The sequence below is a fragment of the Ceratotherium simum genome, chromosome 24, assembly GCF_057802395.1.
Source record: "Ceratotherium simum simum isolate JZ-2026a chromosome 24, ASM5780239v1, whole genome shotgun sequence".
In the NCBI taxonomy this organism is placed as follows: Eukaryota; Metazoa; Chordata; class Mammalia; order Perissodactyla; family Rhinocerotidae; genus Ceratotherium; species Ceratotherium simum.
This window is the reverse complement of record NC_141923.1, coordinates 15,319,513-15,347,510: the sequence shown is the minus strand read 5'-3', so window position 1 is coordinate 15,347,510 and position 27,998 is coordinate 15,319,513. Positions and strand designations below refer to the sequence as shown.

General features: G+C 41.1%; 1 protein-coding gene across 4 annotated transcripts in view; it reads left to right on the top strand.

Annotated features, from left to right (window-relative positions):
* Window positions 1–27,998, top strand: part of TDP1 (tyrosyl-DNA phosphodiesterase 1) — a 93,884-nt gene that overhangs the window by 14,575 nt on the left and 51,311 nt on the right. For all 4 annotated transcript variants that reach the window (XR_015556130.1, XM_004434193.3, XM_087448064.1 and 1 more), the window contains exons 6-13: window positions 2,300–2,334; window positions 7,416–7,508; window positions 10,943–11,110; window positions 11,874–11,952; window positions 14,246–14,431; window positions 15,312–15,360; window positions 17,870–17,936; window positions 19,394–19,501. Coding sequence is in view for 3 of the 4 variants with exons in the window: in XM_004434193.3 (XP_004434250.1) it covers window positions 2,300–2,334; window positions 7,416–7,508; window positions 10,943–11,110; window positions 11,874–11,952; window positions 14,246–14,431; window positions 15,312–15,360; window positions 17,870–17,936; window positions 19,394–19,501 (785 nt within the window). In the remaining variant the exon portion in view is untranslated. The remainder of the gene's footprint in view (window positions 1–2,299; window positions 2,335–7,415; window positions 7,509–10,942; window positions 11,111–11,873; window positions 11,953–14,245; window positions 14,432–15,311; window positions 15,361–17,869; window positions 17,937–19,393; window positions 19,502–27,998) is intronic.

Sequence of the window (27,998 nt, the reverse complement as noted above, 5' to 3'; positions counted from 1 at the left end):
CAACATCTGACCAAATATCTGGATACTATGGCCTAGCCAAGTTGACACCTAAATTTAACCATCACAATCTTCCTTTTTGTAACTTCCACACATCGGTCCTAATTTTACCCCTCTGGAGCCACATAGAATAATTCTCCTCCTTGCGCATGTCAGTGATTCTTCTATTTGAAGTCACCTATTCCATCTCCCTTAGTTTTCTCCTTTCTTCGGTTATATTCGATGTGACCTGGATTCCCTCTTTCCCTAACCTGTTAGTACTCCAGGTGTGTCTGGTGTGTCAGTGTGCCTCTCAAGGTTTCAGCACTGAGGTTTAACCACTGCACCTTATGTAGTTGGAATTGTAAAACACTCCTTTCCCCAATGTGTTTGTGGCTCACCTTCTACGTAGATGTCCCTTTTCTTAACAGTTACCTAAAATCCCATTGTTTAGCTTTTGTTTCCAAAAACAGGAGAGGTTAAACAGTAGTATAGCTCTCATCACACTATCAGTGGGCAGAAAATAAAATAACACAGGAATCCTGAAAGCCAGTGATTAAATCAATGGAAATAGAAAGTGGTTTTCAAATACTAGCTACCTATACTGAAAAGTTGAGGAGAGATTGTGCCGTGCCTGGTGGCGTGCTCCAGGTGGGCCGCTAGAGGGCGTAACGAGCCGCTGTCTTCCAAACCTTGTCCCAAGAGCTGTTCAGAAACTCCCAGATCTGGTCTGAGGTACAGGAGGATTGTGGCCCCATCCTGACCTATTGAAATACCTTTATACCTTGGCTATAAGATGAAGTCTTGACTTTATTTTTAGCAACATAGTGTCATTTGATTAAGCTGAGGCACATCAGTCAGAGAATCTGGATGCTGGCCCTTCTCCCATTTTGCACATCTGGGCCTTCTGGTAGTCAAGGTTCAGACTGCCTGGGTTCTGTCCCAGCTCTCCACCTACTAGCTGTGTCATTCTGGGCCCATCACTTTACCTCTTTAAGCCTAATTTCTTCGTCTTTAAAAGGGTTGTTGTGCAAAGGATTTGGTGCATTTGCCACAAAAAGCACCCATTAAAGATTATCTGTTGAAGTTATCATCCTCGTGTTTGTGCTTAGGCTTGCCCCAAAGCACACAACTTATAGCAAAACTAAACTCAAAAGCCAAGTCTCTTGACCATTGCTTTTTCTGAGCTAATATCAGTTTACAAAGTGATAGTCTTCATCCTAATTTTGTAATTTTAAAGACATGAAATACAGTTGCCTGCTCTCTTTTCTGTGGCCAGACCACACAAGTGCATGCTGGTCTGTGGGCATCCCCAAACACTGAGTTTAAGAGTGTAGGGCACCAGGCCACCTGTCCGTGAGCATCCCCAGAACGGGCTGTCTTACTCACCTGTGTATGGCCCATTACTGCCTCCAGCAAACAGGTCCACCGTCTGTCATGTGGTTGGGGTGGGAGGGGTGTAGTACTTGCTTCCATTTGTGGAGTGTCTACCCCGTGCAGGCACCCTTTCCTAAGCACTTCAAATACTTTTTCTTGTTTACTCCTAACAACTCTCTGAATCCCCTAACAGTACCCTGATTTTAAAGAAGAGAAAGATGAATTATAGAGATTTAAATATTTTCGAAAGTCATGCAAAGTTGTGAAGGTAGGATTTGTGCATTCCTAACTGCTGTTTTGACATTTCTATTTATTTTAACTCTGTCATAGCTTGTATCTTGAGGCACACTTTGCTTAACCAAGGTCTTGCTATACTGGATGTTAGATAAAATGTTTTCCTTTTCCACCCACCCCCTATTTGTTTGTAAAGGCATCATTTTGTAACACAAAAGTGGATTTAGTATACTATCTTCTTTGTTTTCAGTACTTGTTATGCTATCTATATAAGAAAACTTCTGTTTTAACATCATAATATAAGTCTGTATGCTGCCACCACATTCAGTGTTTCTTTTAAGTATGCTCTGAAAAATTTTGCCTATATTAATTTCAGTATAAGCCAAATATCTAATTTTAAAACTTTGCATACAGTCTCATTTGTTCTTATTAGTTTTTTGACAGCTAAAGAAATTAGACTTCTGTGCTTCTAATTACTGTAATTAAAAATGCAATATGTATTGAATCATTCTGGATAACTTTAAAAAAAAGTTTTTTTTAAAAAATGAGCCTCACTGGATGCTATTATAAAAGCTCTCTTGTCGATGGAGGGCTCGTCCGCTAGAGGGCAGTAAAAACAGTTTTAAAAAAAGTTGACTTGAGTCTAATTTCCAATAGATAGGGATATTATTGAGTTTTTTTAATAAGTGACTTGACTTCTTTTTCATCCTAGGCAAAGTTGGATATTGCATTTGGGACACACCACACGTAAGCAATTTTTATGAAATGGGGGACAGTATGATTTTAATGGAGTAAAGGATGGTATTCAGAAAGGAATAGGGGAACTCCTGTGTGATAGTTATTCTGGGGGTGGGGAAGCTATCAGTTAGGAAGTAGAGGAGGCAGAGTTGATTGCTAACAGCCTATGACAGAGCGCTGGGATTCTGGCTCTCAACCTGAAAGTCTGAATCTGTGATGCCGTTTCTGCTTTCTGTTCAGGATGTTCGTTATAGCCAACTTGGGGGAAATAGACTGTGGTTGTGTGGTCCGTGGTGACGGATGACTGTACATGCATTAGTCACGTGCCTGTGGAATCCACTACTTTAAAGAAAGTCTTATGATTTTTGTAAGATTCTGAGTTGCAGCAAATAGAATATTGTTAGGTCAGCTCTAGGATGTTATTGAAAGAAAAACTATTTTGCAAAAAGTTGTCAACTTGAGAGGCTGATGCCTGTCCCTGCTCAAGACATCTCAGAAGTTTTCTGAGACAGTGCAAACCACAGACAGGAAAACTTTTCTATTACGTACTTCCTACTTGACACATTGCAGCCAGTTGTCAACTTTACTCCCGTTTTAGGCTGGTTTTATAGAGCCCTTTTATGCAATTGGTTCTATAAATGAGAAAAAGAATAAGACATGGTTGTCCCTATTTCAGTATTTTTATAGGTCACATTTCTCTAGAAAGGATTTGTCAAGAGAATGTCACAAAGCCTCAGCTTTCTTCTAGACCAGTAGTGGAAGTGGGTAGCTTGCTGCTTCTGGCATGATCCTCAGGTATCTCGTAGGAGGGAGTGCTTGTCCCAAGTGTTCTTGTGACCACTGTTTTCCTGATATGATGGTGACCTGACATGAGAGCATACATTCATCTTTCTCTTTGTATGCTTAAAACTATATCTTGCCAATCTGGTTTAAAAAGGAACCAGAGTGGCAAGTGTTGAGCCGTTTCGTAAAAGAATACCTATGAATCATACGTTATCTGGTCTTAGATGCTCTTGAGTAAATGTTGCAGCATTTATCAACCATCCCTAATTGGTAGCTTTGGTCTAATAGAGGACAGGGTTTGAAAATTGTTGACAGTGAACTCAAGCACCTAGCTCAGGTATAAATTATCCTTTACATAGCACTGAGCTCAGAGGATGTTCATTTCAGCAGAAGATGCACGATGGCATTGAATAAGGAAGCTCAGCGTCCTAGGCTCCCCTAGCTGCATCACAGGAGACACTGGTGAGCAGCAGTAGTCAACCTGTCATGGGTAGACATTCCGCCAGTAATGGGTAACCCCAAGTGAATCCTTGTCCCCCACCCTTAGCTGAAACCCTAGCATACGTTCCTTCACCATTCTAGAATACATTCAGCAAGCCCTGTCACCCATTTGGGTTCTGGGCATGATTTCCTAGACCACCAGTGCCAGTTCCTGTGCTGGCCACATGTTCAGCATTTCATGAGCATGCACTCAGGTGCTAGCAAGTCGGAGAGCCTGCGCCTTCCTCCCGGGAGGGACTGAGTGTGCTGGGCCTGGCCAGGATCTAGCACAGTGACGTTCAATTGAACCTAGAGGGGCTATCTTTTCTTCAATGCTATTCAAAAGATTATTTGGTCCTTCCTTTTTATTTTATAGATCAGAGGCCCCAAGTCGATAAACAGTGTTCCTCAAGCCAGTGTTGGAGAGAGGAGTAGAACCTAAGTATTTTAACCTAAGTTTTTAACGTATTTTTGTTTGCTCACTGCTAAAATTCACTCATGGTTTCCTTTGGTCCATCATCCCCCCACCCCCAACCTGCCGCAACACACACACTTTGCAAATCTATTCCTCCTTTCCCGCCCATCATACACACTGCAGGTTAAACCCAGCAGGGTTCTTCATTCAGAGTTGTAAATGCCAGGGGAAGTAATTATAATAGAAGCTTTCCCAAGCACAGAGTATGTGTGGTTTACATTTTGTTAAAATGCTAGCATCTTGTAGGAGATTGAACCCATGTCTTGAAATTACTTTCAGTTGCTCATTTTAAAATGTTCTAAGAACTATTCATTAAATATCTCTTATATTCTTGAGACACAGCTCTAGGGGTCATGAAGTGTTTTCAGACTTAATAGTTTTCTTGCAGCTTTTAGTTTTTTGGTGAGAGAGGCAAGACAAACACTTGAATTAGAAAAGGGGGGGCCGGCCCCGTGGCTTAGCGGTTAAGTGTGCGCACTCCGCTACTAGCGGCCGGGGTTCGGGTCCCGGGCGCACACCGACACACCGCTTCTCCGGTCATGCTGAGGCCGCGTCCCACATACAGCAACTAGAAGGATGTGCAACTACGACATACAACTATCTACTGGGGCTTTGGGGGAAAAAAAAAGGAGGAGGATTGGCAATAGATGTTAGCTCAGAGCCGGTCTTCCTCAGCAACAAGAGGAGGATTAGCACGGATGTTAGCTCAGGGCTGATGTTCCTCACAAAAAAAAAAAGAAAAAGAAAAGGGGGAAACCTTCCGGTCATGGTGACGAGGTGTAAACCGCCCCGCAACTTGACTGAGTGGAGCAACCACAGTAGACATGAAGTCGTCTTTGAGATCACGTTCATTTTAGCAAGCATGTGTTGACTGTGTATCATGTGCAAAGCATCTGGAAATGACCAGATGCAGCCCCCGTCCTCCAGGAGCTCCCAGTCCTGTAGGCACATTAAACGTGTGCTATCCGTGTTTCTGTAGGATGCCAGGCAATCCCCGGGTTTAACTCACAGTGCTTTAGAATTCTGAAGTGTTTTGGTGTCACCCAGAGCTGGGAGCAAAGTTACCTCTGATGGCCCTGTGAATCCGTTTCGGGAAAGGGGGGAAGCCAAAGCAGCTGCACGTTGAATGTGGCTGTCTAACTGGGAGCCAATCCAGCAGACTAGGAGCAAACCTCAGGGTGGGTGGGGCATGCCACTCTCCCCCTCCATCTGTAGCTGGACCTCCCGCCAGGCGTAGTTTAGTCCTCTTTCTCACCTGGACCCCATGGTCCCCCACCTTGTCCATTCCAACCCTAGTAGCGTGAAGTGTTCTTGGCCCTGTCCATCATTTCGGAAGCGGTGTGCAGTGAGAGGAGGATCCTGGCATGTGTGATCCAAACAAGCTCTTCCTCTGGGTCGTTTGGGAGCATAGATAATTCTCTTTACCTCTCCCAGCCGCAGATTCTGCAGTTGTAAAATGGGAGTGATAACACCTCCTCTGCTTTGGGTGAGGTTTAGCGTGCTGGCATTCCGTAGAGTGTCTAGAATGCTGCCTGCCACTAGATGCTCCTCGAACGTTAGTTTTCTTTCCCCCTTTGCCAGAACAGCTTCAGATTTGGAAAATGTCCCTTTTGCTGCCACCACGGCTTAATGGATAATATGCAGGTCACCATTCTGCAAGGAAGACCTCATTTCTTATCCTTTTTTATCCATTTTTAACTGTGACCTTATTGACACATGCCATTTTGTCTATGAAGAGATATGACTCCCCTTAGATTAGTTCACAATTCTACTTGATAGGATTCAGTGACATTAGTGCATGATTTCCTGGTAATTGATGCCTTGATTAATGGAAATATTTGTAAAACTTATATCATGAATTCATAACTGGCTTATTCTTAATAACAGTCAGCTGCTAATTTGGCAACTGTGTATGTCAATTTGCCCAGATTTCTGGGAGTACATTTCATAAATGGAAAGAAGATTGGCCCAACAGCTGTCATTTCTCCAGCTTTGCATTAATTTACTATTTGCCAGCTTGGATTACATTCTCGTTTAAATTCAGTCCTTATATTCTTTTTCTGCATCTTTTTCTGCTCACCCCATCCCGTCCAAATAGTATTTATGTTGTTGTTTATTGGAGAGAACTAGTGGTTCCTTTTTTTCCCCACGTGTGAATTGAGTTACATCAGTAGGTATTAAGTAGCATTTTCACCTCATTAGAAACAATAAGTCAAGGCAGAGTCACAGCCTTGAGGCGTGAATCTCTAGTTGGGGGGAGAGAACTTAGATTCCTGAAATAATTAGAAAACAATCGGGAGGCCAAAAATCATCCAACAGTAGATGACAAAGTAAAACAAGGCATTGAAGGAGTGATGGGAGCGCGACAGTGTTGTACATTTAACACCATGCTTGTTGCATCCGCACCGCGACAGTCTGAGTAAGAAGGGGTTGATCTTTCACGTTACAAGTGCAGAACCAAGGCTCAGGGACATTGAATGATTTAGGGACATTGAATGACTTACCTAGGGTCATGCGGCTTCTAACTGACCAAGACGGGGGCTTCAAATAGAAGGCTCTTATTTTTCCTATTCCCTCTCCTGCTGGCATTAAAATAAGAGAAATAGGTCTGATGACTGGAGGGCTGGGGAAGCCCCATGGGAAAGGGAGGACTCAACGAGGTCTGATGTGAGTGAATGGAGAAGAAAAGGGAAGACTTACCTTAAGCCCAGGTACACACTAGTGACAAGTGTGGTATCTACAGAGTATGAAAAAGATCAGTCTTAGGAAAACGCAGCATCTTTCCAACTTTTTCAAACTGCAACCCACAGTAAGAAATACATGTTACATTTCAGTCTACTACACATGTCCATACTTATGTGCTGAAACAAAAGCTTCGTAAGCCAATACTTAATTTAAATATATGCAATATACTCTTGAGTTTCTAATTTATTCTATTGCAATTTTTTAAAAAAATGGTACCCACGACACAGCAAGAAATTGTGACCATACTTTGAAAAACACTGGACAAGAAGGTTTCCATTGTCCCTGATAATAAGAGATAATAAGGGGCCAGACTGGAGGGGAGGGGGGGGTTCGAAGTGCTGGAACTGGCCATGTGGTCAGGACGGAGCCAAAATTCATTTACCACCAATACTCTGAGCATCTTGGAAGGTGGTTTTCTACCTATCACTTGAGCAGACTTTGACCATGGTAATGTGTACAAGAAAGGAAGATTGTAAATGTTGAAAGTTGGAGTAATACGAGTCTAAAGAATTCCTCTAGCTATTACATTTAGCTATTTGCATTAGAAAAGTATTACATATTTTGAAAGTACTGTTAATGCTTTTTGATCCCTTTTCTGTTTTTAAAGGAAAATGATGCTACTGCTGTACGAAGAAGGCCTCCGGGTGGTCATACACACCTCCAACCTCATCCATGCTGACTGGCACCAGAAGACGCAAGGGTTTGTAGGATTCTGTTCACTTCACGGCAGTGGCTGTGTGTGCTCAGAAAGGTCAAAACCCAGAACATTCGCTTTCTTCTTTTTTTTCCTATTTTTTAAATTGTAAAAAAACTGCACATATGGCAGAGAAGAGAGACATATGCAGAAAAAGTGATAGTATTCTTTTACTACCTCCCCTCAATTCCACTCTCTGGAGGTAACCAGTGTTAACATTTGAGCACATAATCATCCACAGCTGTCTCTATTATACATGTAAACATAGATAAATATTTACACACAGTAGTTTTTTCCTAGTTTTTACAAAAATGGGATCATAACACACTCTATGGGCAGGTAGAAGGGAATAGCGTGTACAGAGGATCTGAGGCAGGAAAGAAGATGTAAAATGAAAGGTCTGAACCCGTTATTTTTCCAGTAAGACCCACCAGTTAACTTTCTTGGTCCCCACTTACCCCTGTACCCGCTTGTACACTGAAAACTTCCCCTCACTCCTAATCAGTTTATTGTCCCATAAAGTAAATCTAAACTGGTGTCTTTTGAGAGCCTTTAATATGTTCATATGGTTGTGAATCTCCAAGAGAAAAATTGAATATGAAGGTTATTCACGTTTTCTTTTATTCCTAACCCTTTGTCCTTGGTGCACATACGCTAAATCTAGTTTTAGATCCCTTTTTTTTTAAGAGAGGTTTAATTTCCCTTTCTTTCATTTAAGCCATTTTGTACATCTCTGCCTTCCCTAGAGAAGAGCTGGTTAGCAGCCTCCTGTGTTTGGAGAAACTCACCCTTTCTGGGTTCGAGTATTCTCCACGCTCATCCTCCCCTACTTTACCTTGCCCCATATTGCCCAGACTGGGCTGGAACCCCTAAATTGGGGTGTGTTAGCTCTGACTGAGCCCAAATCACGCCTTAGGTTGAGCTGAAATACAGAGGCTTCCAGCCTCCATCCGCTGGGCCTGCTTCGACCTGCGTGTGCCGTGTGGAACAGTTACCTCTTTTCCTAAAGATGGCCCTTCCAGTTTGAAAGACAGTCTTTTCCCTGAGCCAGACATCTCTAGTTCCCTCTCCTCACTTCCTTTCCCTACTGTAGCAGGTGGCTTTGAACCCCCATCCCCACTGCCTGGTCGTTTTCCTCGAGACATGTTTTAGTTTTCAAGTGTCCCACTTAAAATATGCTTCACAAAATGCAGTGTAATCCTGACTGGTTCAGGATAGAGGTGACAGGGTCAAGGCGACAGCCACAGGACTCTTGATCCACTGAGTTTCTGGTTAACTACACCTTTGCTACCCCTGGAGCTTCTAAGCTATGGGGCTGGGTTTTCAGACTCATGGCTCATATGTAGCCCCATCAAAAAAGGAAGTGAGATTAATGTAGCTTGTTCTTAGGGAAGCAATAATTAATGTACCTAAAGGGATTTATCAAGTTGACACTCAGTCTTATGTAGCTCACAGAAGGCCACCCGTGGCCTCCAGCTCTTTCTAGAGTCTGAAGCTTGAGTTTATAGACGGTCATACTTCCTTAGGCTTCTCTGGGGTGGCTGCTATGGGGCAAGAGATTGTGGGTAAGGGCTTGGCTGTTTATTTTATTTAATTTTTTAAATCAAAGAAAAAAATATATATATATACTGAGTAGGTAGTAGCCTCACATGGTTCAAAACTCAAAAAGTACCAAGGGTGTGACATCTCTCCAACTTTCCTGTGTCAGCTGCCCTGGTGTAGGGTACTATTATCTCATAGTGAGTCTAGATTCTACTCTCTCTGATACTTCACAGTTTCATGTTGTGGGTTGTAATTTTTAAAAAATGTTTAAAAGCAGTCCTTTTGTGTAATCTTATTTCATAATGAGTCTACCATGGCTCTGGTGATTCTTTTCTGCTGTACAAGTGTTTCAACCATCCTTTTCGGCTGCTTCTTGGTCCACTTGTTAATGTCTCACTTTTAAAATTATTTGGCCTGCGATAATAATTTTCTCATCTTATTTTGTGAAGTGTTAAAAACACCTCACATCTCAGTATCCTGGTTTAGAAAGTCATCATCTGTTGTATTTCTCATCCAGAACCACTAATCCAGGAGAAGCCCCACTCAGCCTGTGGGCTCCAAGGTGCTATGCGAGGAGAGACCTTACGCATCCATCCAGCCCAGTGTGGTCATTTTGCAGACAAAGAGGCAGAGGCCCAGAGAGGTCGTTGGGCTGGCTCAAAATGACACAGCCAGTTAGAAGCAGATCCGGGTCCAGAACGTGGCCTCTAGTTCTTGTGCGAGGGGTCTTTTCAAGGTGGGAAGAGAAGTTGTGACATGCCATCCTGCTAGAAGCATGTACAGAATTCAGAAGATGCACAGCCAGGATCCTTGTGGTTCTGGGTGCTTCCTGCCCTGATGGCCTGCATCTCGCCAGTCTCTTTGGAGGGCTGCAAGGTGAAAGAGGAACTGGGCAGTTTCTTTTTTTGGCTTAATGGGCAGAACTGTGGTGGAAGGAGCTGCAGAGGGGGAAAAAGGTAACAGCTAATACCTGCCGAGTGCTTCTTTACGTTGGACACTGTTCATTGCCTCGTGTGCGTCTTTTGCAGCAACCCTGTGACACGGGGCTGTTAACCCAGTTTTGCAGTTGAAGAAACTGAGCACAATAGGTTTGAAGCCTTACTGTTTTGTGATCTACCATGGAGCAGTTCATAGAAGAATTGAGTTTAGATATGGTTGTTTTCCATTTGTGGGTATAATATAGAAGTTTTAGCAAAGTGCATTGTTTTCCTTTGAGGAAAAAGAGTTAAAGAAATGACAGATGTCTTTAATGTTTTTTTACTGAATTATTTGCAAGTCTGAGATGTTAATGTAATATCATTAAATGTGGTATATCCTCATTCCAGACACCAGAAAAGTCTAGGATATGAAAATATCTCAAACTGCTATAGCATATACATCATGAAAACGAGTTTGTTTATTGAAAATAGATTTGCGCATACATGTCTTTTAGTCTGGATAACTCTTATTTTCTGTTTGGCTAAAGAGGTATATCGATAGGCAAAAATCTTGCTGGGGTTACTACAGGTGGTGTGGATTTGCTGTAACAATTAGGAGTGGAACTCTTAACTGTTGTTGTCAAGTCTTCGAAAGCAATATAGAGGTGTGGGGGTAACGAGGAATAAGGAAGGTGGTGAGTGAATGAGAGGTAGCATGGAGGGATTGAGTTGAGAGTAGTGGGCAGAGGCCAGATCTTACTGGGTCTTAAATTCATGGTGAGTTGTTCAAAAATAATTCAGAATATGATGGAAGCCCTTGGAGTGTTGTGATTGGATTTGTCTCATCTTTCATAAGGATCACTTTACTTAACATGTGGAGAGTGAGAATTCACCTCTTCCTTAGGGTGAGTGCATAGTCAATACAGAGATATCATGGTGATCAGTTGCACTCCTGTTAAAAGTTCTTGTTTTCCATTTCAGAATATGGGTGAGCCCCTTGTACCCACGAATTGTCCATGGAACCGACAGCTCTGGAGAATCAACAACACATTTTAAAGCTGATCTCATCAGCTACTTGATGGCTTATAATGCTCCTCCCCTCAAGGAGTGGATAGATATCATCCAAGAGCATGATCTCTCTGAAACGAAGTATGTGTTGTCTTAGCAATTTGGGGTGTTTATAGTATGTTAATACCTTGATTGCCAAACGAGGTCTGGAATGCAGGGGTCTTGGGAGGAGATTGAGTGATGTTTGGCTATCCTTCATGCGTGATGAAAGCAGAAGATTCTGTCACTATCTGCATCTCCTGGCTCTCAGCCACTGAAGTGGAGGCCAGTAAATCTTCCCTAAGCCTTCCACTGGGGTACTCTTAAAATGAGTAAGTTCTGGGCCGGCCTCGTGGCTTAGCGGTGAAGTGCGCGCGCTCCGCTACTGGTGGCCCGGGTTCGGATCCCAGGCGCGCACGGACCCGCCGCTTCTCTGGCCATGCTGAGGCCACGTCCCACATACGGCAACTAGAAGGACGTGCAGCTATGGCGTACAGCTATCTACTGGGGCTTTGGAGAAAAAAAGGACGAGGATTGGCAATAGATGTTAGCTCAGAGCCGGTCTTCCTCAGCAAAAAGAGGAGGATTAGCATGGATGTTAGCTCAGGGCTGATCTTCCTCACAAAAAAAAAATAAAATAAGTTCTTTGCCTGGTACCTTACACCTTGTAGATGTTCCACCATTAGTTGATGTGCTTAAAAATGAGTTTAAGTATCAATTACTACTCTGAGGAAACATTCCAAGAAAACGAGTTGGCTGTTAGTACATTTCTATTAGATTATATTAGTTTTCATGTGTTTTGTGATTTTTGAGTCTACAAATCATATCACTATGTTCTATAACTTGGATTTTTGTATCTTTTTAGTGTTTACCTCATTGGATCAACCCCAGGACGCTTTCAAGGAAGTCAAAAAGATAATTGGGGACATTTTAGGCTTAGGAAGGTAACAGAATTTTTACTATTTTAACATTTTTTAAAAATTTAATATATATTCTCCTTTTTCGTTTATAATTGTATATTTTGATGACAGTTTCACAATATCTCTAGCACCATTCTGGGTATATAGTAGGCACTTGATAAATTGTCTAATTATAGTTTTCAGTAATTACTTTTTAATGTTTTGTTATGCCTCGTATAGATATAGAGTAGACTGTTCTAAATGGCAAAAGCATATGGACTTTTTGTTTTTGTATTTCTTGTAATAAGGTTAATTTAAGACTTCTCATTCATATAAGTATTGTAGCTTTTGATCAGCATATAAAGGATTTATAACATACAAGTTCAACAAAGAACAGAAAATACTGTTGAGTAGAGGCTACAACTGAGCTGTAATGTATTTTGTTTACTAAACCAGTGCCCTGAAGAGAATTGTAATTACAAACATGCCATTTGCTGCTGGTATGAAAATGAACAAAGAAAAGTCTAACAAAATAAAACAACAAGTAAGTTAAGGATTACTGTTTTCTTCATCTCTCTTTAGGAGAGAGTTTGTCAACTTAATAAATTCCCTAACGTGGCTTTCTAAAAGCCTTACCTCTTTTTCTGTAAATTATTTATGTTATGTAAGAATTCCCCTTGGTTAATAAAACTCTTTCATTTTAATTTCCTTTTTTGAAATGAAACCACAGCTGAAAGCAGGCAAGATCTCGTAGCCAACATCTTCAAGTCTTGACCTAGAGAGGGAATAGAACAGACTGGCTAAGTCACACCTTTGGGAGTAGAGTCCCACACCTGGGCTCAAATCCTGACCTGTTGTTTACAAGTCATATGACCTTGGCTTGCTCCTTAGCCTGCCTCTCTTGTCATCTATAAAATGGGCATCATAATAGTACTTCACTCACAGAATTGTGTAAGGAGTAAATGAAATAGTGAAAGCAAGGCACCTGCTGAGTATTCCTTAAGCATTAGTGGTTACTTGTTTGTGGCCTGATGGTTTAGACAGGCTAGGTAAGAGCACACGTTGTGTAGGCTCACAGTCTTACTGAAAGTTGAATAGCTTCTTAGAGTTTTCAAACCACTTTTCACACACGGTAGCTCATGGTACATCACAACTGCCTTCCAGAGAAAATGGGGATGATCAGACTTTTGTCTCACTGATGTGTAAATGGAAGCACAGGGACTTGTCCAGGGCCATGTAGCCGTCAGGGGCTGAGCACCAGAATAGAAACTGACTCTTGTCATTGTCAGTTCAGTTCTGTTTCCTACACTGTGCTGCACCCAGGATGGAAGGTGAGAACTATTTGGGCTTTTGGTAAATGTGTTTATAAATATTAATGCCTAAGCTGTGTTTAGGGAAATAATGCATATTAAACTAAACAATACATCAGAATGATGAGCTCCACTAGGGCAGGAACTGTGGCTTATTTTTCTTGCTTTCTCCAGCCTATAGATAGACACTCAGTGCATGTTTAAGTGGCTAAAATTTTGGAATATATTCTGAATTGTTTCTGCAGCTTTGCATTAAGTATCAAACAAAGCAAGAAATGCAGATCAGTCTTCTGCAGTGCTGAAGGTAGTCGATATGTATGTGTAAATATATTCTCTTTTATTTTAAGAGCATCAGAGCTACCTGTGTTAAACCCGAGTGTTAAACCTCTTTCAGATGATAGGAGTCAAAATACACAATAGCTTGACCTTCTAGGTATTGTTAGGTATACAGTCATGCATCACTTAATGACAGGAAGATGTTCTGAGAAATGTGTTGTTAGGTGATTTCGTCATTGTGTGCACATCATGGAGTGTACTTACACAAACCTAGATGGTGTAGCCCTCTACTAACCCAGGCTATATGGTACTAATCTTATGGGACCACCGTTGTATACGCACTCCATCTTTAACCGAAATGTCGTCATATGGCACGTGACTATATTAAGCAATTATGATTTCAAGGAAAAAATCTAACTTCATATGGCAGGTTGGTGGTTTATCTGACATTTCTACTAAAATAGGTCTTTTATTTTTTTATGTTTTTGCTTTTAGTACAAATCAAAGAATTCTAGAAGAGGAATACTTCTCCTGTTCACTTACTCCATTAAAATAAAAATCTTTTTAGTATTTAAAGAACATTTCCCAAAAAAGAAGAAAAATGTCTACATGGGATGAAATTGATCATTAATATTTTCAGCATTTCGTTATTTATTAGGCATGCCAAGGACAGAAAACTGTGTTCTGCGTTTTTGCAGCATTTCTGTTCATATATTTGAGTGACTGTGACATTCCTTTCTTTTCCTTCACAGCTTCTGAAAGAACATGCCTCCTCCATACCCAAAGCAGAGTCTTGGCCAATAGTAGGACAGTTTTCAAGTATTGGCTCCATGGGCTCTGACGAATCCAAATGGTTGTGTTCTGAGTTTAAAGAGAGCTTGGTGACATTGGGGAAGGAAAGCAAGACCCCAGGGAAGGGTGTTGTTCCCCTTCATTTGGTGAGTGCGCCTCCTCCTTGAGTTAATTATTTTTATTCTCTAGTCCAGGAGAATTGGGGATCAGTCTTCCTTGTAATGGGTGTTTTACTCAGTGGTTTTTGGATGGAAACAGCAGTCCATTATCATCATTTGTAATTGAGTGACCGTAGTGTCATCTGGTGCTGGGAGTGCCTCATTTGTTCAGAGCTCCGTTTCAGCCACAGGCTAGCCTGCAATTTTCCATTCCTTCCTTCAGGTGGTTAAGCCAAGGAAAAAATATTTGATAAAGCATTGCCAGCAGAATTATGAGCATTATTAATTATTTAGAGACCTTTGCATTAATAATTAATTTTACATTCAATTCAGTTTTAATTTGGCATTTCAGAGGAAAAAATACTCAAATCAAAATGTAATTTTTTCATCTAATATATATGCTTCCAGAAGTTTAATTACTAGAAGTTCAATTTTTTTCAGTAAGACAGGAACTTTTTAAAATTTCAAGCCCATTTTCTAAGTCTTTAAGTTTTTTTTGTTTTTTGGTCAGGAAGATTAGCCCTGAGCTAACATGCATTGCCAATCCTCGTGTTTTTGCTGAGGAAGATTGGCCCTGGGCTGACATCCGTGCCCATATTCCTCTACTTTATATGTGGGATGCCTGCCACAGCCTGTCTTGATAAGTGGTGCATAGGTCTATGCCTGGGATCCGAACACGTGAACCCCAGGCTGCTGAAGTGGAGCTCACGAACCTAACCACTGTGCCACTGGGCCAGCTCCTAAGTATTTTTAATTGAGATTTTCATTTTCTTAAAAACTAATCATCATTCATTTTAACAAATAGTTTCTTCAACATGGTACATCTCAAGTTTTATTGTCTTTTTTTTTTTTCCTTATTTATTTTTAGATCTATCCTTCTGTGGAAAATGTGCGGACAAGTTTAGAAGGATATCCAGGTAACTGTTAGGGAGACTGTCTCAATTGTATTTTTTGTGTATATTTCATAAATGCCCTGGTAAACTTTTTAAAACAAGCAATAAGAATACCTTCCTCCTGGAAATGAGTACTGGTTAGAAATTTGGAGATGATTTTCTCTTAAGTGGATAAGGATCATGATAAGTAATATTGAGCACTGCTGTGTTCCAGAGATGACACCACGGGGGCAGTGGGGGTCTATTCTTTAATCCTCACAATAACCCTCTGAGGGAGTGATATTCTCCTCATTTCTACCAATAAGGCCGTTCTCACCTCTGCCACCAACAGATTGGCTGTCCAGACAAGATGTCAAATAAAACCAGCTTCCCCTACTACTCCATGCCTTTTCCAGCAATTATAACATGACTTTCTCTGATCTCTCTCTCTCTCCACATCCTCCCTGCCTGTGTCTGTGGTACTCTGTGGCTCTTCCAAGTTTGAATCCCAGATACGATATATTTAAGAACTTATGCTTAATATTGACCTGACACCTTTAGTATGACCTAGTTGATGTATCTGTTCTCTCAAGGGCTTCATCTGTAAATGCCTAGGATTATTTTGTAGACTCTTCCAACCTTGTCCTCTGTTTCCCTATGCTAGTGCTGGACACTAACTTTTTATTTGGAATTTGACATCCCCCCAGATAGTGCATTCAGGAGGTAATATCCAAAAACCCAAACAGTGTATTTTTTCCTCTGGAAAAAAGGAAGTCTGATTGATATTTGCTTATGGCTGGAAGCAGAATGCTCTGAATTAGACTAATTTAGCCCATTTATTTTTGTCCAACTAGATGCGACCCTGCCAGAAAAACCTCAGTAGAGTTTGGAGTGTATTAGCCCATTTGTTGCTTTTTAATGGCAGAGCTAAAATTATTTCATTGAGACTCAGGAACATGGTGATTTTTTTATTTTCTTTCTGTACTTCTAATAGACCAGATCCATTCGAAGCATACTTTTTAATGCAGAAGAACATGATATTTTCAATAAAGCTATTTTATAACTGGTCCTGAAATCCTGAATATGTTTTTTAGTTATTTGCAGTAGGAGATACAATACACCTTCTTTGATAAGTCAGAGAAATGTAAAGCCCTCTTTGGATATAGATTTCTATGGAGAAGTTCCACCCTGTGTTTGGGAAGTGACTGATGAATCTACAGTGGAACTTTCCTCCTTTCAAAGATGAACAGAAATTGGCTTTTAATTGTGTTTCCACTTGGAAACGTATCTTGATTCTTTGCAGGAATGTGGATTTTAGAATTCCTTTTTTAAAACTTAACTGTTTACTGAATATTTTAATTTATTTTATTTTAGTGATCGTTCTGTTCTATTTGTGAGAATCTGTTTAGCTAGTACGAATTCTTTTGGGAAGTGGCAGAGCGTAAACAGCGAGAGAGGCAGGCGAACTGAATTCTCATCCTAGTCTGCCTCCCCATGTGTCCTGGTCTTGGGCAAAAACAGAGGTGTTGCTCCAGACCTCATCTTGCAAAATGTGGCTAAGCATGTCTCACCTGCGTAAGGATGGCAGGATAGGCCCAGATTCTTTCTGTGGTTTCTCTGACACTTCAAATCTGTGCTGTTACCAGTGAATTTCCATCAGGTGTTTTCACATAAGCATCTTTGCCACAAGCAGTTTTTGCTGCAGTTTTACCACAGCATTTTCTGTGCACAACTAATTGGCCGTAAAGGCAATTTTGCCATAAAAGATAACTGGTTAATTGACAGTTTTGGTTTCATTTGGTTACAAATAGTTTTCATTTGGTTCACATGGTTTTCCTTTGGTTACAAATATGCATCCTAGTATTTGTGTGAAATGGGTACCTCTCTTAATGAAGGAAGACATTTTAGCAAAAAAAAGTACGATGCTGAATGAGATGAATCAACAAGCAAAAAAAAATGCACAATACTATGAACGAAAGACTTGGAAGACAAAGTGCTTAGGTAACAATCCACAAAATAACATCAGTTTTTTGCACGGTATTGCCGTGAATCTACACACATTTAAATATTCAAATATTTTTTACATTCATTTTCTGCATTCAAGTCTTTAATTTTGGTATTCATTTTTTATGTTTTATTATGAAAACCATGTAACCAGATGAAACCAAAACTGTGAATCAACCAGTTATTTTATCTTTTACATTAAAATTGCCTTATGGCCAGTTAGTTGTGTGGCACAAATGTTTGTGGCTAAACTACTTGCTGCAACTGTTAAATACCACCCCCAAGTGATTAAACAATACCTTTTTCTTTTCAGATAGTAAACATTTACTATTTAATACACACCCCTAAGAAAGGAAACTGCAGTGAGAGAACATACCTAGTACAGGTATAGACATTTTCTTTCAAAGAACTATTCTGTAAGATGAGTTAGTGGAAGTGGTTTTGTTTTTTCACTTTTACCTTCTCACTATTTACTATAGATTTTCTTCTTAATGAAGGATCCTCAAATTATATTCCATAATTTTAATTTATTTTATTTTTCTTTTAAAAGCTGGGGGCTCTCTTCCCTATGGCATCCAGACAGCAGAAAAACAGAATTGGCTCCATTCCTATTTTCAGTAAGTAATTGGTTTAGAATGCTACTGTTGCTTCCTTCTTTAGGAATATGAATATTATTTATGTCAGTCTAATTTTTTTAAAAGAGAGCCTTACATAATATAGCTATAATTTTCCATCTACATATGTTAGTGATAGAAATAATTTAAAACAAGGTTTTGAACATTTTTTTGGAATAGGTTTTTAATACCAAAGAGTAAAATTTCTCTCTGTGTGGTTTCTATTTATATATTGGCATGCAAAGAACAAGGTAAATAAAATAACATGTTGGGTAGTTTAGAATTTACATAAGTAGCATTTTAGTTCATATTTCCGATATATAAAATATAATCATTCTGTCTACAAATGCATACACTGTGTGACTGCATGCCTGCTCAGGGTAGAATCCACAGGATACGGGGTAGAATTTGGCTTGTAAGAGTTCAGTAAATGGTTGAATGGACAGTGAAAGGAGTGTCCTTTGTCGTCCTCTAGCCTCAGAAGTTGCACATCCTGCATGTTGTAGGCCGATCCCAGTTTCATACTTGCTTCAACAGCATTTATTATGCTGGACAGCCAGAAGGGAAGGCAGATTACATTTCACTAGCTTTCGGTCTAATTCAGTATGTCATCCTGGAGCCTTTCTTTCATGCTTTTTTGGGGAGGTTGTTCCTTACAGGGGACATTTCTTGATATTGAGTTCCTTTCAATATTGCTTTGTGTAAGTGACTTGAATAATCTAATGTTGGACCTACCTAATCCCGATTCTATTTGCAGACCATCTGTTCTCTTGAGAGACTATCCTCTTACATTCATAAGTAAGGATTGTTGCCTCATGATATAGATCATTTATTCCCATGGAGCCTTAGTCCTACGGTGTTGGAAACATAGAAACCAAACTCAGATATGTGAATATCAGCCTTTGACTAAAGTATTTCTGAATTATCCTCCTGCTTTTCAGCATTCCATTTTGATATACATACTGTTTGTGTTTTTCCCATTTTGTATTTTGTTTCATTCAACAAGCTTTTACTGAGTCTCTCCTCAGTAGTGCACTAAGGGAGCATGATACCTGCTTTGAAGGAGCTCACAGTCCAACTGGGAGACAAAAGTGCATACGTGCAGTTAAAAGCACAACAAATAATAGATATGTGTGTGTGTGTGTGTGTGTGTATGTATGTATGTATACGTATATATGTGTGTATGTATTCATGGCAAAAAAGACAAGAAGGCTGTATGCCAAAAGTGCTTTTTGTGAGTGGTGAGTGGTGTTTTCTACATACCTCTATTCTAAAATGAACACGTGTCATTCCGTTATCTGACCAGAATTTAATAAGATGTCGCAGGACATGTCACAGAGAACTGTGTACCCACTGTTTTTAAGATTAAAGGATTTTTGCTTTTCATGCAGTTTCCTAATATTAGAATTACGGCCAATTTGTTTTTTCTAAGTAGCGATTTGTATCTTTCCTATCACTAGCAAATGGTCAGCTGAGACATCTGGCCGCAGCAACGCCATGCCACATATTAAGACGTATATGAGGCCCTCTCCAGACTTCAGTCAAATTGCTTGGTTCCTTGTCACAAGGTAAGAAGTCTTTATATTCCTGATGGAAGGAATTTTTTAAATGTGTTTATAAATCTTTCTCTGAATACTGAATGGGTTTCCAACAAGTGAATTTGTGATTTTGTGAATTTTCATTAGTTTTCAGTGTGTGTGTGTCTTATATAAGCCTTATTTAAAGGAGGCTCATGACTAATCTCCTTGTAGACCATGTAATCTCTGCCTGATTTTACTTATAAGTCTAAATGTTTATAAGGTTTGCATGAAGTTTGTGTTTACTTCTATTTTGTAATTCTTCAATAATAGGGATCAGGCAAATTGACATTTGGGGTAAATAGAGAAGAAGAATGAAATGGTGAAAATAATATTTGTTCCTACATTATTTTCTCCTTTGATAATTGAAACTTGAACAATCAAATCTCTTATGTGTCCTTTTTTTAAACTTCTTTATTAAGATATAATTAACATATAATATTTACTATAAAATTCACTGATTTAAAGCCTACAGTTGAATGATTTCATTTATATCCAGAGTTATGCAGCCATCACCATAATCTAATTTTAGAATATTTTTATCACCCCATAAGAAACTCCTTACCTGTTAGCATTTTGAGTCAACTTTTATAACAAGGTAGATTGCTATGCCCTTTCAAAAATCTAACTGGACTAGAAGTTTAGTTCCTAACTTCTAGTCTGAACAAAGACCATTAGGCATCTCTTCAGTTGATGTCAGTAGTAACTAAGGTATCACAGAGTAGAATCATTTCTTTAAGAGAGGAACAGCCCTCACAAACAAACTTGTAAATAAAAGAGCCACTTAGAAACAAAACCAAGTACTTCCCTAATTTATGGAAATTGATGGCTGAACTTTTCACCCCGGCTCTGGATAAGGAGCAGTGACCTGAACACTTTTAGTGGTCTAGATCTGATCCAAGAGACGGTTTCCTGAAGATTTTTGAGGCACCATAGCATAACGGAAAAACATAATTTTGAGTGCTAAAGATAAAGATTCAAGACGCTATTCCATCATTTACTAGCTCTGTGAATTTGGGAAATTTGTTTAAGCTGAGTCTGTTTCCTGTTCTGTAAAATGGGAAAAGTGATGGCTGCCTTTTGGGGTTGTTGTGAGAGTTAAACGAGATGCTAGAGCTGAGGGCCTGGGACTTAACAGGCCCCAGGACATGAGAGCTGTGATTACACTTGTTCAGGCTTCACCTTCAAGACTGTGAAGGATGGCCAGGGGAATTAGTGCACTTTTCCTTGCTGTACATCATAAAAAGAGAAACTTTGGCTTCTGAAAAGGTAGGTTTTCTGATTGTGAGGACCTGAACTATAGATTCCCTAGGTAGAAAAGTCATTGCCTGACACGAATACGCAGTGCCGGGGAGAACAGAGATCTGGAAGGCATATGGCCCCTCTTTGGGCAAGGAGTTCAAGGCCCAGCTGCCTTGGTGACTATGAGACTGTAGGAGATCCCTCCCCCCAGTTTTATTTTAAATAAGAACACACGTGAGAAAGCTAAATTATTGCATCTATTCCTGAATTAAAATGATGAGAAATTAAGTTATCGTGCTACCTAGCCTTCTACAAAGTAAACCAACCAGAACATGAATTTGAGTATAATATGGATCCTTGAACTCTCTCCGAAGGGACCTGGATATTCAGAGAGACCACATTTCAGTGTCAGCTCACCTGTTTGTTCAGTAACTGTCTTTTAAACCAAGTTACAAGTAGAAAAATTTGGTTTTTAGTACTGATTCTGCCACATCCTGATCCTGTGTGTGACCTTCACTTCCTGTATACTCTGATGATGAGTTGATAGGACTAGATGGAATAATCTGCCTGCTTCCAATTCTAAAATGCTACTGTTGGAAACATTGCTGAGTAGTAGGCCATCCCAAGGGCTACTTTTTCACAAGACTTTGTTATTTTATTTTGCGTTGAGCACCTAAAATGATGTGACGTTTTCCTTAATCAAGTATGACAGAATTCTCTAATAGTTTGGGTCATAGAACTCTACCCATTATAATTACATTCTTATAATAGTCAAGGCTCTTACTGAAATCGTGCCACTTTGCATGAATGTTGAATTGAATTTGAAGGCTATACTCCAATTTTGGTTAAAATCCTCTTAACTTAGCTATCTGATTTTTCTCAAAATGTGGTAAGAGTAATGTAGAGCAACATCTTAATTATTGGGTAAAAGTGGTCTTGTCCAGCATCATCATTTTTTCCTGCTGGGAAAACTGGTGCCCAGAGAAATTAGGTGTCCAAGAGCATACAACTCAGCTTTTGTCCATTCAGAGAGAGTGATTGGAAGTGATTTTTCTTTTTTCCTTCTGCCATTGGGTAGACTTTTCCTCCAAGATGTAAATGGATATGTAAGTGTTTCATGTACCAGTTCTCACTGTGGGTGTTTGAGGTTTGCTAGAGATGGAAAACCTGGTGTTGGGGATCCTTGGATAAAGGAGGGGGAAGGCTGTTTGAAAGGCTGGCCTGTGAGATGAAAGTGGAAAGGTTGGGTCCTGAGAAAGCAGGGACAGTTCCTCTTACACTTATGTATTAGTCAGTGTTCTCCAGAGACACAGAACCAATAGATGAGATACACACACACACACACAGATTTATTTTTATTTTAAGGGATTGACTCATGACTATGGCAGCTTGAAAGTTGAAAATCCATAGAGCAAGCCCACAGCCTGGAGATGTAGATGTTGCAGTCTTGAGTCTCTTTCTATTTCATTGGAAAAGTTGAATTTACTGTCTGTTTGGGGACTGTTGTTTCCTCAAAGTGGAGCATGATCATGCGCCGCATAAAGACATTTCAGTCAACAAGGGACCACATATACGACAGTGGTCCCATAAGATTATAATAGAGTTGAAAAATTCCTATCACCTAGTGATGTTGAAGCCGTTGTAACGTTGTAGTGCAGCACACTACTCACATGTTTATGGTGATGCTGGTGTATACAAACCTACTGCGCTGGGGCTGGTCCCGTGGCTTAGCGGTTAAGTGTGGGCGCTCCACTATTGGCGGCCCGGGTTCAGATCCCGGGCACGCACTGACGCACCATTTCTCCGGCCATGCTGAGGCGGTGTCCCACATATAGCAACTAGAAGGATGTGCAACTGTGACATACAACTATCTACTGGGGCTTTGGGGAGAAAAAGAAGGATTGGCAATAGATGTTAGCTCAGAGCTGGTCTTCCTCACCAAAAAAAAAGAGAAGGATTGGCATGGATGTTAGCTCAGGGCTGATCTTCCTCACAAAAAAAAAAAAAAACCTACTGTGCTGACAGTTGTATTTACACTTATATGTGCAGTACATAATACTTGGTAATGATAATAAATGACTGTGTTAACTGGTTTATCTATTTACTATACTATACTGTTTTATTGTTTTGTTTTGTTTTTGCTGGGAAAGATTTGCCCTGAGCTAACAATTGTTGCCAGTCGTCGTCGTCTTTTTTTTTTTGCCTCCCCAAAGCCCCAGTACATAGTTGTATATTCTAGTTGTAAGTCTTTCTAGTTCTTCTATGTGAGCCGCCGCTACAGCATGGTTACTGACCGACAAATGGTGTGGTTCCACACCTGGGAACTGAACCCAGGCCGCTGAAGCGGAGCATGCCGAACTTTAACCACTAGGCCATCAGGGCTGGCTCTATACTATACTTTTATTGTTATTGTAGAGTGTACTCTTTCTACTTAAAAAAAAAGTTCATCATAAAACAATATGCCATGTTACACCAGCAGCAGCCTCATACATCTTGTGTTTACCGTGTCTCTTGATTGCATCATTTTCTCTTGTGGTTGTTGTGATATTGTGTTTTGTTCATCATGGCCTTTAAGCATACCAAATCCATTGCTAATGTTGCCAGTAAGAAGCCACATCGAGTGATTGACCTGGTAATGAAATAAAAAGTGATTAAGGACTACATCGGTGGAAAATCAGTGATGGGTACTGCTCACCTGTCGGGCATGTCACATACCGCCATAGCTACGATCTTGAAGATCAAACTGTCGGACCCTGTTAAAGGATCTGCTTTATTGAAGGCAACGAGACTAACTGACAGAAACTCGAGAGGAGCCTATATCAGACATGGAGAAACTTCTAATGACATGGATTAAAGACCAGACACAGAAGCATATCCCTCTCAGCACCATAACAATCACAACCAAAGCAAAAAGTTTGTGATGTTGAAAGAAAAGCCTGGCCCAACTACGATGTTGAATTTACTACTAGCTTTGGGTGGTTTGAACCATTCAAAAATCGTTATTCATTACATAATCTGAAAGTGGGTGAAGAGTCTGTGAGTGTTGATATGAAGGCAGCTGAAGAATTTTGGGAAACTCGAGATAAGCTGATTGAGGAAAATTACTTACTAGGGGAAATATTCAATATGGATGAAACCTACCTATTCTGGAAACAGATGCCTGAAAGGGCTTTCATCCATAAAGAGGCCAGGCCAATGCCAGGTTTCAGCGCTTTTAAGGACAGAATAACAGTCTTGCCTGGGGGTAATGTTGCAGGCTACAGATTGAAACCCCTTGTGATCTGGCACGGTGAGAACTCCAGGGCCTTCAAGCATATCAGTAAGCACACACTGACAGTGTACTACAGGAGCAGTAAGAAGTCATGGACGACCCAGCTCCTCTTCCAAGATGCCCTCCTGAATTGCTATGCCAGCAAAATGGAGAAGATGTTTGTTTGGAAAATAACATACCTTTGAAGATTTTGTTTATTATGGATAATGCTCCCGGACATCCTCCTTTTATTGGAGATTTTCATCCCAATATCAAAGTGGTGTTTCTCCCTCTAGACACCACCTCTTTGATCCAACAAATGGATGAAGGAGTTATAGCAGCTTTTAAGGCCTACTACCTGAGGAGGACTTTTCCCAGGCTATTGCTGCAACTGAGGAAGTCGCTGATGCAATTGTGGAAGGATTGCAACTCTATGACTGCATCAGGAACCTTGCTTGGGCTTGGGGTGAGGTCACCAAGGAGTGTATGAAAGACATCTGGAAAAAGACACTCGAGGTTCATCCATGACTTTGAAGGATTTGCCAAGGATGAGGAGGTTACAAAAACCAACAAGGCTGTGGTTGAGGTGGCAAACAACTTCAACCTGGGTGTGGATGAGGATGACATTGAGGAGCTCCTAGAGGTGGTTCCTGAGGAATTGACTAATGAGGAGTTGTGGGAACTAGAATAGGAATGCATAGCAGAGGAAGAGGCAGGAGAAAAGAAGGGCCGGCCCCGTGGCTTAACGGTTAAGTGCGCGCACTCTGCTACTGGCGGCCCAGGTTCGGATCCCGGGCGCGCGCCGATGCACCGCTTCCCTGGCCATGCTGAGGCCACGTCCCACATACAGCAACTAGAAGGATGTGCAACTATGACATACAACTATCTACTGGGGCTTTGGGGGGCGTGGTGGGAAGGAGGAGGATTGGCAATAGATGTTAGCTCAGAGCTGGTCTTCCTCAGCAAAAAGAGGAGGATTAGCATGGATGTTAGCTCAGGGCTGATCTTCCTCACAAAAAAAAAAAGAGAGAGAGAAAAGGAAACCATAGGAGAAGAAAAACAAGAACCTCTTAGAAAATTCACAGCGAAGGGTTTAGTAGGAGCTTTTGCAGTCCTCAACAGGCTCCTTAAAAAGTTTGAAAACATGGACCCCAACACTGAAAGGTTTTCATTACTAGAGAGGAATGTTCATGGTGCGTTATCTGCTTACAGGCAAATCTATGATGGAAAAAAAACAAACTAAGCAAACCACCGTAGACATATTTCTGAAAAGAGCGACACCTCCTCAAGAAGAGCCTGAGGCAGGTCCTTCAGGAGGCGTTCCAGAAGAAGGCATTGTCATCATAGGAGACGACAGCTCCATGGGTGTCATTGCCCCTAGAGACCTTCCAGTGGGACAAGATGTGGAGGCAGAAGACAGTGATCTTGATGATCCTGACCCTGGGTGGGTTTAGGCTGTAAAAAGGTAGATGTGCTTCACAAAAGTTGCATGAGTATTTATTAATCCTGTTTCATGGGCATTAAGGGAGGTTGACATTAAGATAACCCTGTGAGGGCCGGCCCCGTGGCTTAGCGGTTAAGTGCGTGCGCTCCGCTGCCGGCGGCCCGGGTTCGGATCCCGGGTGCGCACCGAGGCACCACTCCTCCAGCCATGCTGAGGCCGCGTCCCACATACAGCAACTAGAAGGATGTGCAGTTATGACAGACAACTATGTACTGGGGCTTTGGGGGATAAATAAATAAATAAAATCTAAAAAAAAAAAAAAGATAACCCTGTGAGTACAGTCACATGCCACTTAACAATGGGGATACGTTCTGAGAAATGCATCGTTAGGTGATTTCATCGTTGTGTGAACGTCGTAGAGTGTACTTATACAAACCTAGATGGTATAGACTACTGCACAACTTGGCTATATGACACTAATCTTATGGGACCACCATCGTATATTCGTCGTTGACCAAAACATCGTTATGCAGTCCATTACTGTAATCCTCCTCTAAAGGCAAAGTTTTCATAATAGGGTTAAATGACAGCGTGTGCTCTGCCCTGAGAATAGGACCAGGGAAAAAGAGCAAGGCATGACTCCTGCCATGCAGGGGCTGCAGGAAGAGACAGGACACTGTACCCTCATTGTTCACCTGTGTAAGGACTGTAGTGTTATAATCACATTGGGGTGGAGTTAGGGGCGGTGAGAGACCAGCTGAAGCAAAGGCAGTTGGTATTTCAAGCAGGCCTCAGGGTAGACTTAGATGGATTGGAAGGGGCATCTGAGTAGAGGGCTAGGGGACAAAGGCCACGGAGCTGGGAAAGTACATGGGGTTTTCAGGGGAAATCTGAGTGAGTCCGTGCAACTTGATGAAGGAAAACACAGATTCAGATACCTTCAGAATGGATTTTCTCAAACTAGGGCACCATGTGTTCTTACACTGAAGTCCCAAAAGCATCCACTGTCAATTTATTCATTTCATAGTTGTTGGTTGTTTCGTACTATGTGAATGTCTGCATTAATAATTGACTGGCTGTTACTAAATTAAATAATTCATAACTGAAATTAATTTATTTTAAGAATTTGAAATTTGTCATGGATTTGTGGCTTCTAATTTTATTCCAGAATACCTAGACTGAAAACTATGTCTACCTGCCAAAAGGTTTAAAGGATAATAACAACTAACATTCGGTGATTTTGATATGCCAGACACTGTTCTAAGCACTTTATATGTGTTTATTCATTTAATTCTTACAGCAGCTTCATGAGGACTCAGAGAAACAAGTGGTTACATAGGCTGCCCATGGTCACACAGTAGTAAGTGGTGGAAGCGGGATTTGAACTCAAGGAATTTGGCTCCACAGGTGTCACTCTTCACCTCTAACGTCTCAAACTTTCCTTTTCTAATGCCTGAAATTACCAGGTCAGATACCCCCTGAACTTCTGAAATGGTCACCTATCTGCCGTCCCATCACACAGGTGGTCCTCTTCCCAGGCCTCCTATCCTAGTTGTCCCTGAGCATTCACCTTGCAGGAACACGGATTTCCCTCGTTGCCCCGCGTTCGGAATCCTCCCCCTTCCTGTAGGCTGAAGTCCAGAGTTCTCAGTTTGGCATTCAGCCCTAGCCACACCATTTTCACCTTTCTTATCCTGTATTCCCCAACATGAAATTCCAGAAGCAGCCGGGCTGGCCTCCTTTGCCCCTGAGATCCTGCTGGCAGCCCGTGTAGTTCCCTCTCCTGATCCCTTTGTCCTTTCTCTCTGCCTCTCCAGTTGCTGCTCATCTGGTAAGAATTGTGCTCGGGTCTGGTCTCATCTCCTCCTGGAGGCTTTGCCAGCCTCTGCTTCTCTCGCTTCTCCAGATCCTTAGAGCACCATGCATGTAACACCAATGGAGCTTGTAGCTCCTGCTTCACTATTTTGTCTCATCTTGTAGAGAAGAATGAGCATGACTTTAATATCGACAGACAGGACTGGACGAGACTGTCGTGCCTATCATTGTGCAAGTCTTTTGCCTTGAACAAGTTTCTTCGTCTCTCTGAGCCTCAGACTCCTCATCTGCCCAGCAGCTGTGAGGGTGTGAGGTGCCACACGGAGTGACTTGACCCACAGGCTGAAAAAGTTAGTCTCTACAGTTATAAGTTCAATGCGACAAATTCACTGATAAAGTGTAATGAGGGAACTAGACATGGAAGAGTAAACTCTTAATATAAGTACAAGGGTTACTAGTGATAATCTAGCAGGACCACTCTGTATTACCTGCTCAACCATTAGAATGAAAGGTTTTATCGGCTCATGGTACATACTTATATTATCCATTACTCTTTCCAGACTCTACTCTGTCCAGGTGGGGCTGTCTCTGCCACGCCCCTGCATGCTGCTTGCTGACTCCACTCAGTGCCTTTGCTTATGATGTTCATCTGCCTAACACACGGCCCCTCCTCCCTCCAAGGATCCTAATTCTGTTCCCTTAAAGGCTCAATTTAAAACATACAGCCGTAGAGGAAT